The sequence below is a fragment of the Balearica regulorum genome, chromosome 4, assembly GCF_011004875.1.
Source record: "Balearica regulorum gibbericeps isolate bBalReg1 chromosome 4, bBalReg1.pri, whole genome shotgun sequence".
Taxonomy (NCBI): Eukaryota; Metazoa; Chordata; class Aves; order Gruiformes; family Gruidae; genus Balearica; species Balearica regulorum.
Genome location: NC_046187.1, coordinates 57,074,871 through 57,090,853, shown reverse-complemented (window position 1 = coordinate 57,090,853; position 15,983 = coordinate 57,074,871). Strand labels below are relative to the sequence as shown.

General features: G+C 41.7%; 2 protein-coding genes across 6 annotated transcripts in view; one reads left to right on the top strand and one right to left on the bottom strand.

Moving 5' to 3' along the window:
* Positions 1 to 81: 81 nt before the first annotated feature.
* LOC104636452 (toll-like receptor 1) lies at positions 82 to 9,043 on the bottom strand. Of its 4 annotated transcripts, none has more exons than XM_075752310.1 (3): positions 8,410 to 9,043; positions 8,005 to 8,244; positions 82 to 2,168 (listed from the first exon to the last, which is right to left on the bottom strand). In XM_075752310.1, exon 3 carries the CDS (start codon positions 2,094 to 2,096, stop codon positions 147 to 149), a length of 1,950 nt encoding a protein of 649 aa, XP_075608425.1. In that variant the 5' UTR covers positions 2,097 to 2,168; positions 8,005 to 8,244; positions 8,410 to 9,043; the 3' UTR covers positions 82 to 146. The 4 variants fall into 4 exon arrangements, with proteins under 4 accessions (XP_075608425.1, XP_075608428.1, XP_075608429.1 ...); XM_075752313.1 differs by adding an exon at positions 5,031 to 5,195 and having other exon boundaries at positions 8,005 to 8,902; XM_075752314.1 differs by having other exon boundaries at positions 8,005 to 8,902.
* Positions 9,044 to 9,050: 7 nt separating this feature from the next.
* Positions 9,051 to 15,983, top strand: part of FAM114A1 (family with sequence similarity 114 member A1) — a 39,419-nt gene continuing 32,486 nt past the window's right edge. For both annotated transcript variants that reach the window (XM_075752316.1, XM_075752315.1), the window contains exons 1-3: positions 9,051 to 9,182; positions 11,596 to 11,945; positions 13,893 to 13,980. In XM_075752316.1, coding sequence (XP_075608431.1) covers positions 11,604 to 11,945; positions 13,893 to 13,980 — 430 coding nt within the window. In that variant the 5' untranslated portion in view covers positions 9,051 to 9,182; positions 11,596 to 11,603. The remainder of the gene's footprint in view (positions 9,183 to 11,595; positions 11,946 to 13,892; positions 13,981 to 15,983) is intronic.

Genomic DNA, 15,983 nt, shown 5'->3' with positions numbered 1-15,983 from the left:
TTGCCTACAGTTAGGAGGCAGCATAGACAACTACGTAGAAACAAGGTTTTGTAACAAAAAGTTAAATACATTGGCAACCAATGGAAATCATAAAGTATTTATTGCTTCACCAAGAAAAAACAAAAGAAACTCCATTAGAAATATTCTTAATCTGTTTCCTCACATCTCTTTCCATCTGCAATTGGCAGGTTAATGCTAATAGCTGCCCTCAGGTTAGCCCAGAAAAGGGCACGCTTGCTCCTCTCCTTCGGCCACTCCAGGTAGGTTCGCTTTGCCATGAGAGCCTTCAGCTTGTGATACCTGGCAGGGATAATATACGGAGGGATCGGCTCCAGTAAAATGAGGATTAAGCTGTTGGAATTCTCACTGAACAATTTGTGATGGGCAAAGTACAGCTCATAGTGACACCACTCGCTCTGCACAAAGTTGGGAGACAACACAAAGATCGACCTGTAGCTCTTCTCAATGCACGTAATGATGTTCTCCACAATGCTCTTGCCGGGGATAAAGTTTCTCTCGTGCTGGCACAGCTGTACACAACCCTCACCCTTCTCCAGGTTCGGGATCAGCTCGTTCTTCACCCACAACGAATCGCGCTCGCTGTAGGAAATGAACGCGTGAAACTGCAGAACGGCCTCCTGCTCTTCAGGGTTGTTGTGCCAAGCTCTACGCTTCGTCTGCGTCCACTGCCACGTCATGCGCATGTACCACGGCACATCCAGGTAGATGCACAGAAAGGCCACGACAGCCACCAGCACCAGCGTCAGCAGCAGAGCTGTCACAAGCAAGAGCATCGTGTTGCAAGCCAGTTCACTCAGGTGGAAGTCCTTCAGCTGCGTTCCTCGCAAGTCTTCTGGGTACTCGCACATGTATGCTGCTGGCCAGTCAAACAGCTTCCCCCCAGACTGCCTCTCCAGACGGATAAAGTCTTGCAGTTCACAGGAACACTTGAACGGGTTGTGCCCGGCTTGTAGCTCCCTGACCTTTGGGCAGCTCTGGAAGAAGTCAGCAGATGGGGTGAGGATCGAATTCATCTCCATGTTCAGGAACTCCAGGGACGTAAAGCCACTGCACCCCGGCAGGTCAACCAGCCTGTTTGATGCCAGATTCAGCTCTGTCAAGGACTTCAGCTCAGCCATCCCCATGGGGACACTGGTGATCTGATTGTTTTCTAGGTCGAGTTTTTTGATGTTGACTGGCAAGCACTCAAACACGGCATCCGTCAACTGATTTGAGGACAGGTCCAACTCTGTCAGAGACTCAGCCCATTGGCACTGTACATCAGCTCCATCATGACGCAGCAAGTTGCTGCTAATGTCGAGATATTTCAGTGATTTCATACGGCTGGTCATGAAGCTTACCTTGGGAAGACTCTCAAATTTGTTCTTCTGCAAGATTAATGTCTCCAGTTTCATTAATTTGTCACATTTTTTAAAAAGAAGATCTGTTAAATCGTTCTTTAAAAAATTTAAATATCTAAAGGGACTGTCAGATGAAGGACACAGCATATGTATCATCTCTGATTCAGCTATTGTCAAGGCTGCAATATTCATGTCTGCAAATATTCTGTATAGGTCATCTTGTGTGAAGTACAGATCTGTGATTATAACTTTCTTCATCGTCAATGCTTTCATAGAGGTACCTGAATAGTTAAAGTAACATCTTTCGATGTCTGACAATTGTGTTACACTGTTAATATTGAAATACTCAATGGATGAGTGCCATACAGTCTGAAAAACATTAATAAGAGCATTCCAGTCCACTGACATATTTGTTAGTGTCAGATTTTGTAACCTGGAGCCTTGTCCGAAATTAGATAATAAAGTGACTAATTTTTTTACATTGTAATTTGTGATTTCTGACAATGACAGGCTTTCTGTAGTATTTTGTATCACAACCCAGTCAAAATTAGCTTTGGACTGATGACTATTTGTATACAGGAGTGGCTGGTTCTTGATTTTTTTGTCAAAACCACCTTCTGGAAAATTGTTAGAAACAGACGTAAAGAGCTCACTTTCCACAGACAGGCTGACATGGTTCCAAACAGGTAATGCAAACAGACACTTGTAAAGAAAAAAAATTCTGAGACATGTCATATTTTCTTTTATACTGGTTTCTGGTTCCTTGGAGATGCTCAATATTTTTATCTGTCCATCTTTGTTCTAATCCTGCATGAAAACAAACAAAAATAAAAACCAGATTGTATCATTAAGTGGTGATGTAGGAGCCATCATAGGAATTTATTTTTTAAGGTTCCAATTTCTCATCTCTCCGTTTGTCTCAAAAAGCAATGAAGGCATCTATTATCATTCAGGAGAGGCATTCTTTATTAAGAGAACACCACTGAAATTTCTATTTGGTAAATATGCTGTATTTAATTTAGAAGGAGTCAGTTTCTTAGAAAACATGTCTAATTTCATAGGTGACTAAAATTCGCTGCTCACTTACAGAATTACTGCTGTGATTCAATGTATTATGAAGGCTTCCCACAACTGTATAATATACTTTGATCAGACAGTACAATATTTGAGGTCAGCATGGTCACCCTCTCCTCAGATTCTCCCTTGATGGATACGAACCAGAATCAGAGACTTTTTTTTTAAATGGACTTGTGGCTATAAAACCTGGACTGAAACATAGGATGGAGGTTCAAGAGCAGCATACAGTTTGACAAAAACATAGTGCGATGGGTGAGAAACTGGCTGATGGGTCAGGCCCAAAGAGTTATGGTAAACGGGGTTACATCAGGCTGGCGGCCACCCACTAGTGGGGTTCCCCAGGGCTCAATTTTAGGGACAGTTCTCTTTAATGTGTTCATAAATGACTTGGATGTAGGTCTAGAAGGTGTCGTGAGCAAGTTTGCAGATGACACCAAATTGGGAGGAGCTGTTGATTCCGTCGAGGGTGGAGAGGCCTTGCAGAGAGACCTGGACAGATTGGAGAACTGGGCAATCACCAACTGCATGAGGTTTAACAAGGACAAGTGCTGGATTCTGCACCTGGGAATGGGCAACCCTGGCTATACATACAGACTGGGCGATGAGATGCTGGAGACCAGCCATGCTGAAAGGGACTTGGGGGTCTTGGTCAACAGCAAGTTGAATATGAGTCAACAGTGTGCCCAGGCTGCCAGGAAGGCCAACCGTATCCTGGCGTGCATCAAGCACAGCATTGCTAGCCGGTCTAGGGAAGTGATTGTCCCACTCTACACTGCACTGGTACAACCTCACCTCAAGTACTGTGTGCAGTTTTGGGCGCCACAGTAGAAAAAGGACATAAAACTATTGGAGAGTGTCCAAAGGAGGGCAACAAAGATGGTGAAGGGTCTAGAGGGGAAGACGTATGAGGAGAGGCTGAAGTCCCTTGGTTTGTTCAGCCTAGAGAAGAGGAGACTGAGGGGAGACCTCATCATGGCCTACAACTTCCTCATGAGGGGGAGCGAAGGGACAGGCGCTGATCTCCTGCCTCTGGTGACCAGTGATAGAACCCGCAGCAACAGAATGAAGCTGTGACGGGGGAGGTTTAGGTTGGATATTAGGAAAAGGTTCTTCACTGAGAGGGTGGTTGGGCACTGGAACAGGCTGCCCAGGGAAGTGGTCACAGCACCGAGCTTGACCGAGTTCAAGAAGCGTCTGGATAACGCTCTCAGTCATATGCTCTGATTCGGCTGGTCCTGTGTGGAGCCAGGAGTTGGACTCGATGATCTTTATGGATCCCTTCCAACTCAGGACATTCTATGATTCTGTGAAGAGAGTGAATCAAAATCTGAATGTCTTTAGGTAGCTGAGATTGGCCATGAGTGCTTCTTTTAACTGGGGAGACTGGAGCAGAGGGTAGGATGTTCTATATTTATACTATGGAAAAGTTCACAGAAGAATTTGCTTCATGTCTGGGCTTGAGCATCTCCCGAATTTAGACTCTGAAAGCAGGATGTCCCCGTATCTGATTTGTTAGCCGTACACAAAGGACACCAAACATACACTGAAAATATTTGCATGCTACACCAAAACATACCAGTTATAGAACCTCTGTACACAAAATCTAGCTCTGATCTAAGGACATTGACCTCAAATGTCTTTATTGTGAAAGAATGGCTTATTTAAACACAATTTAGAGAAAAATCATCACTGTGGCTTTGCTTTTATTTTCCCTAAAGGAGGACACTTTTCCTTTGTGAATGTAGGAGTTTAGGGTAGCCAGTCTTCCTCTAAGTCAGCCATTGTGATACCGCCTTAAATCTCCTTTTAGATATTACCAGAAATCCATTAGACAGCCTTTCTGAAAGAGGAACTGGTAAGAACTTAGATACCATTTTTATACATGTAAATCTTGATTTGGAGTTGTTTTCCAGATTTCTGAAATCTTTTTGTTTCCTCGGAACATTCTTTCCCCTCTTCCTCCCATTACTTTTAAATCGTAGCTGTTGTCTGAAGCTTTCCATAGTGCTTATTCATGACTGCACCAGCTTTCAACTTTCCCTTGATACTGAAATGGCTAATTGTGAGTTTACATTTCTAGTGACTCTACAATGATTTCTAGAGACTCTATAATGAGACAGTAATAGCTGTCACTTGTTGGACTAAAGCTACAACCTCGAGGATTACATCCTCTGTACCATTAACCATTCCACAAGCTTTCTTAGAATTACATTACTGGGTCTAAACTGTACATTCTCCTTGATCTAACATAACCTATATTGTGAAATCTCAACAGTACAACAAAACATTCCACCGAGTTCTTCTTTTGTAAAGAATGCATGAAACTAGGCTTGGAAATCTTCTAGAAATAGTGGGGCAATATGGCAAAACTTTTCCTGCCTTTTCCCGCCTTTTCCCAGGTTTTAATTTGGAAAAATTATATGCAGTTTTAGCATCATAGCCTCAAAAGGCATTTGGGCATGTGCAGAGAACAATAGATAATCAGCTTCCTCTATCCTGTTCTTCCAATTGTCTGGGCAACACTACTAATGTGTATATAATCAAACAAAATATGTAACTTCAAGAGAAATCTGAAAAAAAAAAAAAATCTACCTTCAAATCATTATTTCTTCTCAGGATAAAATTTCAACAATATCCAGGGACTAGGTGGAAGAAGGATATGATTCTTTCACATCTGCCAAATTTTCTTTCTCATTCCTAAATCCCGAAATTCAGTCAAATTATTTACGAGTACCTTCAAACTTTCTTTAGAATATCCTATGAAGCAACCAAATTAACAACTGTAATAACACATGATCTGTGATTTGGGGGCTAACACTGGAGAAATTATCCTTTATCCCTTTTAATTCAGAAGTATCCTCAAGTCTTCAAACTTGACAAAAAGATATAAGCAGAGAAGCAACTCAGTAGGATAATCAAACAAAGATCATAGCAAGTAATTGTCCTGTTGTTTAAAGAGTGAGAGAAGAGATCAAAACTGAGGTTTTAAGAGTTTTTCCAATATAAACTTGATATAAACTGATTAAACTTTCATATAATAAATTTACAGAATGCATTAAGCTATGATAGTTCAGTATTATGGCATGCACTTCACAAGTTATCGGCACAATAAAAAACTCAAATGTTAAAAATGTCTTCCATGTGGATGAAACATATCACGTTAGACCCATTCCTGAACTGTAGAAAAAAATATTTCCATAAATATAAAACAGTTTTAGCTAACTAGCAACCGCATAAAATCAATAAAATTAAAAGTTTCTCACCAGAAATCCCTGCTCTCCAAAAAGGCAGAAAATGTACTCGGGAAAAGACAAGAAGAAAACTTCCTGTAACTCTATCCTACTGTGTAACAATAGTTAGGAACGCCCAAACTTTTTATATAAATGTTTGTGCCATCTACTGACAGCTTATGAAATGGCATTTGCTTTCCTCCATATGTATTTTCCACAGTAAACATTACTGTAATTTCCCCATTATTTAGTGATTATTGAACTATGTGTTTTCATGCTCTGCAACAGACTAAGCAGGAAAAAATTAATCTTTTTACCAACTTTCTATCTTCATCAAATTAATATGAAAATAAGTACTTCTGAGCAAGTTTTACACTGAAATTCAAACATCTTCCTCTTAGAACTTAATAATGATCTAAGTCTACATGCATTATTCTGATATTTTTTTTTCCATTTAGCTATACCAATTTACTTGTCAAGGTCTTATCAAGGCTGGTTTATAAAAGTACTGTTTGTCTTATTTTAATTTCCATTTAATGGCAATGGAAAAATAATTTCTCTCTCCTGCTCGAGTAGTGTTCTGATTGGGTTAAATAGTGGACATGGAAACAGTGGGTGGGGTCTTTTTTTTTCTTTCTTTTTTTTTTTTTTAAATTAAAACAGAGCAGCGACCTCAGTACTGAATGCCCAGACACTTGGGTTATTGTCCTGGCAAGGACATAAAGCAGTCTCTCTTTATTTCTGCCTAATGTTGGTCAGAAATTCCATCTTAGCTGAGATCTAAATACAGAACTGCCACAGTACAACCTACCTTTCTGTGTTAGCATACCATAACACATTCATGATTTAACATTTCACTGATTCGGGAAGCAAAGGAAATAATCTTAAAATATTACTTTTTTCACTTTAAAGCTTATTCTGTACATCATATTTTATTTCTCAGCTTCAAGTGAGAAGAGGTCATCCAAAAGCAGAAGGGAAAGGCAGGACAGGTAGTAAGCAACAGAACATGGACAATTCATATTCTCTGCTGTCATGCCAACAAGCTTTACAGTGGTACTCTATGATTCTATGCTTCTTTCTCCATTTCTGTCAATACAGACAAGAGTATTCACAGCTGGTTTCCAAATGACACCTTATCATGTTGTTACATACAAACCTCCCCATTGTCTGCCCTTAGCTGGAAAGATTTTGCTATCCACCCGTAGGATGAGATAAAATCCTACTGTAAGACTACTTCTACCAAACATTCATTCCTGGGTAACAGTTTAACCATTTGAATATAAACTACCTATTACTCTAATAAATACAGAACCAGACATACATTTGGTTAACATGTAATAACTGCCATAAATTAGAGACTCTTATTTGAGAGTATCTCTTCAACTAAGTGACAGTACAAGCTGGTCACTGGTGTAATTTGAGTTCTCTGGTTCCGCCTACATACAACAAAGATAGATAAAGGGTATGTTAAACAGCAAAATAAGCATATTACCATTAATTGCATGCCATAACCCCTCAGATTTACCAGTGCAATCACTGGAAGAAGATTAATATATTCCTTAAATATTACGCATACTTCTGTGTTTTGTTAAAAGTAGCCAAATGTAGTTGCTTCCTTCCACCTTTTCTTTTTATTTATCTGTTAAAAGGCAAGTATCTTTTCTGAAACCCATCAGTAAGATGATGACACTCAACTTAGAGTAATAACAAACTTCAGCAAAATCTGAGATGAGTAGAAGTGTTCAATCTCTATTGCTCATTTATTCCAATACCATTTGCAATATTACCATAATGAGAAAATACAAGTGAAATTAATTACTGAAAAGTGCAAGAAAATTAGAAAATGCAAGTGCAAAATTCCAGAAAGCAATTTAGGAACTTAGGAAATTAATACATCCTTCTATCCCAATAAACAGACACACACATTTACGCACTTATTAAGTTCATCCTGAAGTAATAACTTTATATTACAACAGTGATTAATACTGTCTTGTAGTTCTAAAACATGCATGGCCTCACACACAATCTGCAAAACTGACAGTGTAAGATCCACTTCACTGTCAAACATGGGGAAAAACAATCTCTAGCTATTGAGCTTCATCTATCATGATTCCTAAGACACTGCCCTTACTCTTCCACAAGCTCTACTGAAAAGTAGAGGGAAATCCTTAGGGCCACTCTAGATTTCTTTTTCAATAAATACATCTAAATGTTAGTAAGTTAACCTAAAAGATGCCAGAACTACCAGCATGCCCCGATACTTAAATTCTCATTGAAATGCCTTCAAAATAAACTTATTTAGTGATACAAACATTTGTTCTGCTACCACCTACCTTAATGGAAAACTTCAGGGACTTTTGCCTGATAGCGTGATCCGTATTTGTGAAGCATGCTTCTGAGAACAGGAGATATATTTTGCAACCTCCTATAGTGGCTCTCCTCAGTGATTCACAATATGTATTATTTTGCTTCCTGCGGCAACAGTATTTCTTTCTGCAGCAGACTAGTGACAGAAAGGATGCTATGATGAATCGTGGAACTGCCTTTTATCACAGTGAAAGGGCATGCTTTGCCTTAAAAAGAAGTGGCAAAAAGAGGAAACGGTATGAGGAATTAGATGGAAACAAGAACCACAGGTTGTTGGGCAAAAGCCTGCAACCCCCTTGTTCAACCAAGTATTTCTCGCGTGGCTGCGGGCGCCCAGTGCCGACACTACCTTACTGGAAATGTGTAAGCACCTCCCAGTTTCTTTTAGCGGCATTTCCTGTAAACACAGAACGAAGGGGCAAAGGGGCATCTGGAGAGCTAAATCTGAGTTTAATTCCGTAGCCACACACTCCAGTAGTAGGTGGTTATCTGCGGCTCGCTCTGAGGAAGGATTAAACTTTCCACAAAACAAAAAAATAATAATTTGACGCCAGCTCAGTAACTAGACTCATTTACACTTAAAACGCCTCAGTATGAACGTTATCACATCAGCGTTGTCAAATTTAGCCCTTCTGCCTCCTCAGCGAGGACGCAGGGGGCGGCAGGCCGCTCCTCAGGAGGCCCTGCTCCACCCGCTCCCGTCCGCTTCGGCCGGCGCTGCCGGCGGGGTCTCCAGCGCGGGGCCGGCCTCCCGCCGCGGGAGACTACCGTGTCCCATAGGCGGCTGTCAGCCTGCGCCCCGCCGCTCCCTCCGCCGAGCGGGACCGCAGAGCTGAGGGCCGTGAGGGGTGATAATGGCGGCCGGGTCGGCTCTCCGTGGCGGGTCAGCGCTGCCGTCCCAGCCCGCAGCCTGCAGCCCAGGGGCGGCTCGGCAGCGGCGCGGAGCAACCCCTTCGCAACAGGCGGTCAACTCAGAGAGACGGAGGGAGAGCGAAGGAAGAGCAGCAGACCCTCCCTCCTCCCTGCAGCTCGGCCGGCCCGCCGCTGCCCAGCCTGCTCTGCCTCCTCCCCCCGCTGCTGCCGACGTGGCGGGGCGGGGAAGGGGAAGGAGCAGGGGGCGCGCCGGCAAGGGAACTGCTGAGCGGTAAGGAGAACAGCGATTTCTTCTTTTTCTCCCGCTTTTGAAACTGGCTGCGGGCTTCTCACTAATAACTCTACCCCAGAGGATATTTCGAAAAGGGAAAAAAAAAAAAAAAAGAGGGGGGGGGGAAGCTGTGGCCGCTGCGGGTTTGAGGGAGCGGCGCTCCGGCTGCTCCTACTTTGCCCTGGGCGCGGGGGCAGGTGGCAGCGGGAGCTGGCGGTGCCAGCGCCGGGCGCCCCTGGGGACGTCGCGTCTGCTGCCCACGACCCGCAGCGTCCCGCGGCGGGAGAAGAGACAGCAGGCGTCGAGCGAAAGGGGAGCGTGGGCCCGCCCGTCAAAAAGAGTTATCCCTCAGGGAGGCGTGGATCTGTGTCTGAAGGCACCCATCGGCGGCTGGGCTTTGCTTTCGAGGCGGGATTAAACTTCTCCGGCGGCGGGTCGGCAGGTGCCACCGAGCCGCGACGGGAGCTGCCGCCACCGCCGGACCCTGAGGGGCAGCCGGTCCCGCCGTCCGTCGTCCGCTGCCCGCCTCAGGGCGGCTGCTCGCCTGCCGCCCGGTCCGGAGCTGGCCTTGGCATCTCCCTCCAGCCATCTGCAGAGAGTAATTCCCTTTGGGCGGAGTTGTCCGAGTTGATTTAGATCAGTGTAGTCTCACGGATGACAGGTTGAATGACGCCTTACCCCAGGGTCAAGCGTGGCTCGTGGTTTCTGACAGATGTGGTAATTTGCTGTTATGTGCTTGGCTCCCATGAGGAAGGTTTAGCAGACAACAGCAGGGACCTTGGCCCAAGTGGGCCCCAATGATGACCCAGTCCTGTGATACTTCATGTGCACATCTATGTGTGATCCTTTGCAACTTGTACCAGTGTTGGGCATTTTCTTATTCGAATCTAATCCCCGTGCAAAATTATGATGCATGTATGTACAGATTTTACAGGTTTTAGTAGAGCATCCTTGTATCTCATATTTGGAATTTGCTTTACAAATACAAAAATTGTCTTTAGGTGATGTTGCCCATCACACAGTAAGTACTGTTTAAACAATGGCAATATTTACCTACATTAAAGCATTTTATAGTATTTGCTATATTTGTAATGGAAAACTGCAAATACTTGTGGCAGATGTAAAGATTCTGATGGGTAAATGCATGTTTTCTGAAGATAATTAAGTTATAGTGTAAGCTAAAATAATGTAAGTGGCACAAAGCGCTTATCTATTTATTTTTCTTGTTCATCCAAGAACTGTTCAAACAGCTGATCTATATTCAAGTGAGATAAACAGGCTGCTAAAGCCACAAATGTACATGATTCTGTGGAATTTCATAAAATATACTAATTTAAATACATGTTTCTTAGACAGGCTTCTTCTAAATCCCAGTTACATTTTGCTTTTTGGCTTCTTTTTTGCTGTTCTTCAGTCTCTTCTAGAACCTAACAGGTACAAAGCTTTGAACCATATTTAATTAATATGGGAGTCAATGAAAAGACAGCATCTACAGAGAGGACTCTCTGAGTTTGTATTATGCTGTGCAACTCTTCATATAATCAGGAGCTTGCAGTTACAACTCTCTGTCAAGGGTTGTCTTCTGAATAGTGTGCCAGGCATAGTGTGGTTGCCAGCACTGTACGGTAGTCCTTTTGGACTCTGCCAGTGCTGCTCCTTAATCAGCCCCAGAGCTTGCTCAATGGCCATTTCTTTCTCTTCCTGGATCCTCAGCCTAATGACTGTGCAGTGGTGCAAAATACTTAGAAAAAGAAAGTTGTGTTGGAAGATAAGGAGTAAATAAGGGAAAATGCATTCGTAACATACCCCAAAAAAATTAAAAATCAATAACTATACCTCATGCAAACTTACCTTGGCTTCAGAGCTGAAGTTTAATCACACAGCTTAATTCCAAAACTGATGTCTGGACTTTTTGGAACAGGTGAGAAGTGTTACACTCCCCAAACAGTAAGCTTTTGAGACAAGCGATGCAGAAACGGTGTGAGCAATGAATGCTTCCTGTCTGTTAAATGGCTGCAGGGACCATGGCCTGTCATGTTCTCAAATTATGTCCCATCTCCAACACATAAATATCACCACAGTTTTAGTCACACTGTGCTTGTCATCCCCCTTTCCATCAGTCAGCAGTCTACAGCAACCTGTGTGTGTGGAAGTGATGAGGAGAGCAAGAGCTTCTTGGCTATTGCAGCTCAGATTATCCTGTTCGCCAGTGATCTTTCATACATGTTTGATAGGGAACATAGGAATTAAACATGTGGAAACTCTTGTGTTTGATACAGGGCTCCATGCTTCAGGAGGCCTTACATCAAGGCTATGTTGGTTTTCAACGATAGCTTATGGTAAACGCTGCATATTTTATAGACATTCGAATGTTCATGGAACCTAAAAAACTTGATTTATTTTCTTTATTCAGAATTGAAAATGTCTGAAGACATATGTGATGGCATCCTATCTGAAGAGAAACCTGAAGTAATGGAAATGCCCAGCAATGAGGTATTGCCTCACGAGTCAGTACCACGCCTCGTGGAAGCTGAGATCTTGCGTGAGTCTCCTCAAGATGAACATGGACGGGTCACTCAGATTGCCAGGAATGGACAGGAAGGAGACAAATTTATTAATGAAAACCCTTTGACTGAAAAAATAATTGAAAGTCTGCCTTCCAGTGGAGAGGCAACTGAAGATGTGCCCACTGAGTGCAATGAGACTGTAAGCCTTGATGCAGAACCTGAATCTGAAGAAACACTGCATGAACGAAGCAGTCCAGTAAGTAATATGTTCTTTTACGGAAAAGCCCTCCCCTCCCTGCTTGGTAAGGACAGAATTTTGTACAATGTACATACTGTTTTTCACAAAAGCCTCGGGAGTTATATACAGAAAACCTGCAATGGGAATAAATTAACTTATTAAAATAAGTTAAATTGCAACACCAAGCTTTTAGACGCTAGGAACAGTTGAATTTCTCTTTGCCAATATGATACTAATTTAGTCTTTCTAGCCTGGTTGCAGTGAAACTATACCAGAGCCTAAATCTTATTAAGAATCTAGTCCATTTTGTATAGATATAATACTCCTGTGATTTTGTTGTGTGGCTTTCTGTACAAATCTGATTCATTTAGTTCACGGAATGAACCTAGAAGGGACAGAACTTAAGTTGGATATGCAGCACTGAAACTTGTACTTGCTAATTTTCAAGTCATTGACTTTACAAAAACAGTGTATGTTTCACAAGGCTTGGTGAAATGGCTAGTAGTTTTTAATTTGTGATCCACAGACCTTTGGGGGTCCTGTGAATAATTGCAAGAAGTTAATAAAAGAAAACTAAGAAAAACAAGGTTTTTTACAGTCTACACAGCATCCAAATCCAATACATGTGACATAGCTGGGGTTCTCATCTCCACTGAAAAATTTTCAGACATCAACAAATTGGAAGAGGTTAAAACACATTGTTTTAGTCTCTTCGCCAGTGAGAGAGACCTACCTTGAAGAGGTGACAGGGGATCTATACACCGCACAATGCAGAGCTGTCTTGGGATACTTCAGCTTTTGGTTTTGAGTTGATTGTGCAGGGATGATATGTTACTGGAGACTTTCTTGAGACAACAGTTTCTTAGTATGATTTAAATATGTTATACTGTTAATCGCTTAATACCACACATTAATGTAAAAGGTGGGCACCTCCTCTGACTGTGTTTTTATTGAATTCAGTTGTTAGGAGTTCCCTGTGCACATCTACTCTCTCTGAAGAAACTCAGGCAGAGAAGCCTCCAACTGGCTCCCAGCCAGAGAAGGCTCCCAGTAGAACTCAGGAGGGAGACAGATTCCTGCCTCTCCCTAATAATAGCCCTAATAAACTTGTATGGCTTTATAGGATTGGGTGCCTGAAGAAATATTAGGACATCCGTAAAGATGTCTCTGGAGTTTCAGGCGCTTTCAGGTGATCTGAAATAAGCTTCCCATTCTGCTTTCTTGTGCACAGAAGCTTTAACTCCACATAATACCCAATCTGGCACAGGCTGTAAGCATTTAGGATCCCATTAAGAATCTGTTGCAGTTTTAGGAATGAAAAGACCTTTAAAAATCTCGCCTTAGTGACCAAACTGTGAACATAAAGGCAATATAAATCAGTCATTGTAATAAAGCTAGAGAAGGGCATGTCTGCCCAGGGATACTATATGTCACATAATCTTTAGTTTAGCATGACACCAAATTCTTAACTAATTCTCCATATGGATGTTCTTGTTTCACATTGAAGTTGTAGTTATGTATTCACCACACAGATGTGTGCACCACTATTAGCACCTTCCCAACCAGATGTTACAATTCTTCTGCTAGAAGTTACGCTCTGCAGTAGAGCCTGCAGAACCAATTATGGGGCCTTTCAGTCAAAGCCTGCAAGGTTAGATTAACCCACTACAGAAGGCTGTTGGAATTAGCCTATCTGACTTTGTATTCAAACAGCCAAATGATCAGTTTCACAGACATCAGAGTGAGGTTGATGACCTTGGTTTCCTCCTGGGGGAAGAAAGGGTGAGGTGAGAACAGTAAGAACCCTGCAGTGCCATAAGAATGACACCTGTTTCCAGATTTTGTATCCTTGAATGGCACAACCACTTTTGCTGGTACAGTGTTGCCTGACAGGTTCTTTGTGTTTCCTCCTGCCTTTGGAAAACATGAGTTTTAGACAGTGGAGTAATATTTTTGTTCTTACAGGCCACAGACTCCTCATCTAAAGCAAGTAGATGGGGAGCTTGGGGTACCTGGGGAAAGTCTCTCCTGTCATCAGCTTCTGCCACAGTGGGTAAGTGTTCAATCAGTAATGTACATGGAAATAAATCATAATGTGTCATTAGACACATTAATGTTGTCTCTTAAAAATTTATAGACAGTTTTGTCCTGATACGCTTGGCAATCATGATTTTTTTTTTAATAGGAGGAAGGACCTTCATAAACTGTCAAAGCATATAAATGTTTCTTCGAGTTGGATTATAGACAAGGTACTAGGCTTGTTTGTAAAGTTAGGGAATCATTGTGGCTTCTTCACAGAAAGGATACATAATCTGATACAGTTACTATCAGCCAAAGACTTAAGGTTTTTGAAGTCAAAGCACTCCAGCCCAGATTCATGCGCATGCATGTTTGTGGTTTATACACCATTACTTCTATCTTTACAATATGAATTCACTTCTCGTAAATCATTCCAGCTTTCATTGACACCTAGTGAAATTGTTAAGCTATCACACCAGACTTCAGAGAGTAGAACAACATATTGAAACGTGGACCCTATACTCCCTCTCCCTATACTCTCATTTCTGATAATATGTCAATACATCATGTCCTTGTGAAGACTTTAGGTAAGCTTAATCATTACACATTGAAAATGCTCACTGACAAAACGTGAATCATGCAAATACCTAGTTACCAGTGGGAAATAATTTCTCACAAAACCACTACTAAGCTGTTAACTAATCAGTTTTCATAAAGGATCCATAAAACACCTTCAAAAAATGAACCTAGGAATTAAAATTAACTGCTAGTTACTAAAAATAATGGATTCAACAGAGATACTGGTTTTATGATCCTATATAAGGCTAAATAATTCTCTTCCTTACCCTCCTCTGTTCCATGGGCAATAAATTGTTGTTTCTCAGAGAAGGAGGGAACTTTCCCTATCTTCTCTTTTTTTTTCAGTAACACCCACACTCAAGGGTTCATAACTACCTTTTCTTTCAGACAGTCCAACCAATTAACATATCTAATTAAACTCAGAATGGGTTTCTAAGATGTCTTTAAATTGACATAAGTGAAGGTTGCTGCTGAAAGGAGCAGGCCTGCCCTGCCCCAGCAATGTATTTCTTCCTTCTTTTATGCTACAGTAGCCTTCATGTAGCAATGCGGGGAGCTGGTTTATGGGACCAATTTTGAAAAGTACAAATTAAGTAAGAGCTGAATCTTCAGCTGGATCGGTTTGTAGATTCCCTAATCCTGGCTCACCATTTGATCACCCAAACATTACTGAATGGGAAATGATTGGAACACACATAACATACCGATGGGGACAAGGGCAGCTTAACTAGCTGTGGAACTGTGTAAGTGTTCTCAACTTGTATTTAACCTTAAAGTTTAGCACTTCTCTTTCAGACTTGAGGAAGGGCCTCTGTGTCAAAAATTTTGCCAATTTTTTCCCAACACTATTAGTAGGTCTAATAAAGGGTACTGCTTTCACAGATTTCCATGAGCCTTGCCTCTCTTACATTCTCAGACCATCATAACAACAGCATTCTGAAAAGAATTCAGCTTAGCGTGAATAACTAAAGAAGAAAATTTATGTGCATAAAAGTAATTTTGCTGTTGATCAGTTGGAATTGTAATGCCAATGAATTCTTCAGTTCATTTTTATAGTTGCAGCGATGGTTTCTTGGAACAGAGCTCCTTCACGTCATTCAGTTTTTGCCTTTGAGTTAGTCATATTTACATTCTGTTTAGCTTTTGCAATAAATAGTATTCTCTTGAATGTACATTCTAATGTTGTTTGTGTAACAAGATTATTTTTACCAAACAGTTCTTGTTCTTGCAGACTTGCAGTGGCAATCTCACTCACAGTCTCCTGTTGCTTAGAAGTCTTGGCCTCACTAAGCAATCAGTTTAGTGTCACAAAGTGTATACATTTTCTGTGGGGCAGTATGGCCATAGATATTTTCTTGCCCAACTAACATAAGCTTGCCTGAAAATTACGAATGCTGTTACAAAAAGTTTGGGAGACAAACAAGAATGTGTGTTGTATCACTTCTTAGTATATAAGAC

Coding starts and splice junctions, on each gene's coding strand:
- LOC104636452 (XM_075752310.1), bottom strand. CDS start 2,096: ATGACATGTCTCAGAATTTTTTTTCTTTACAAGTGTCTGTTTGCATTA.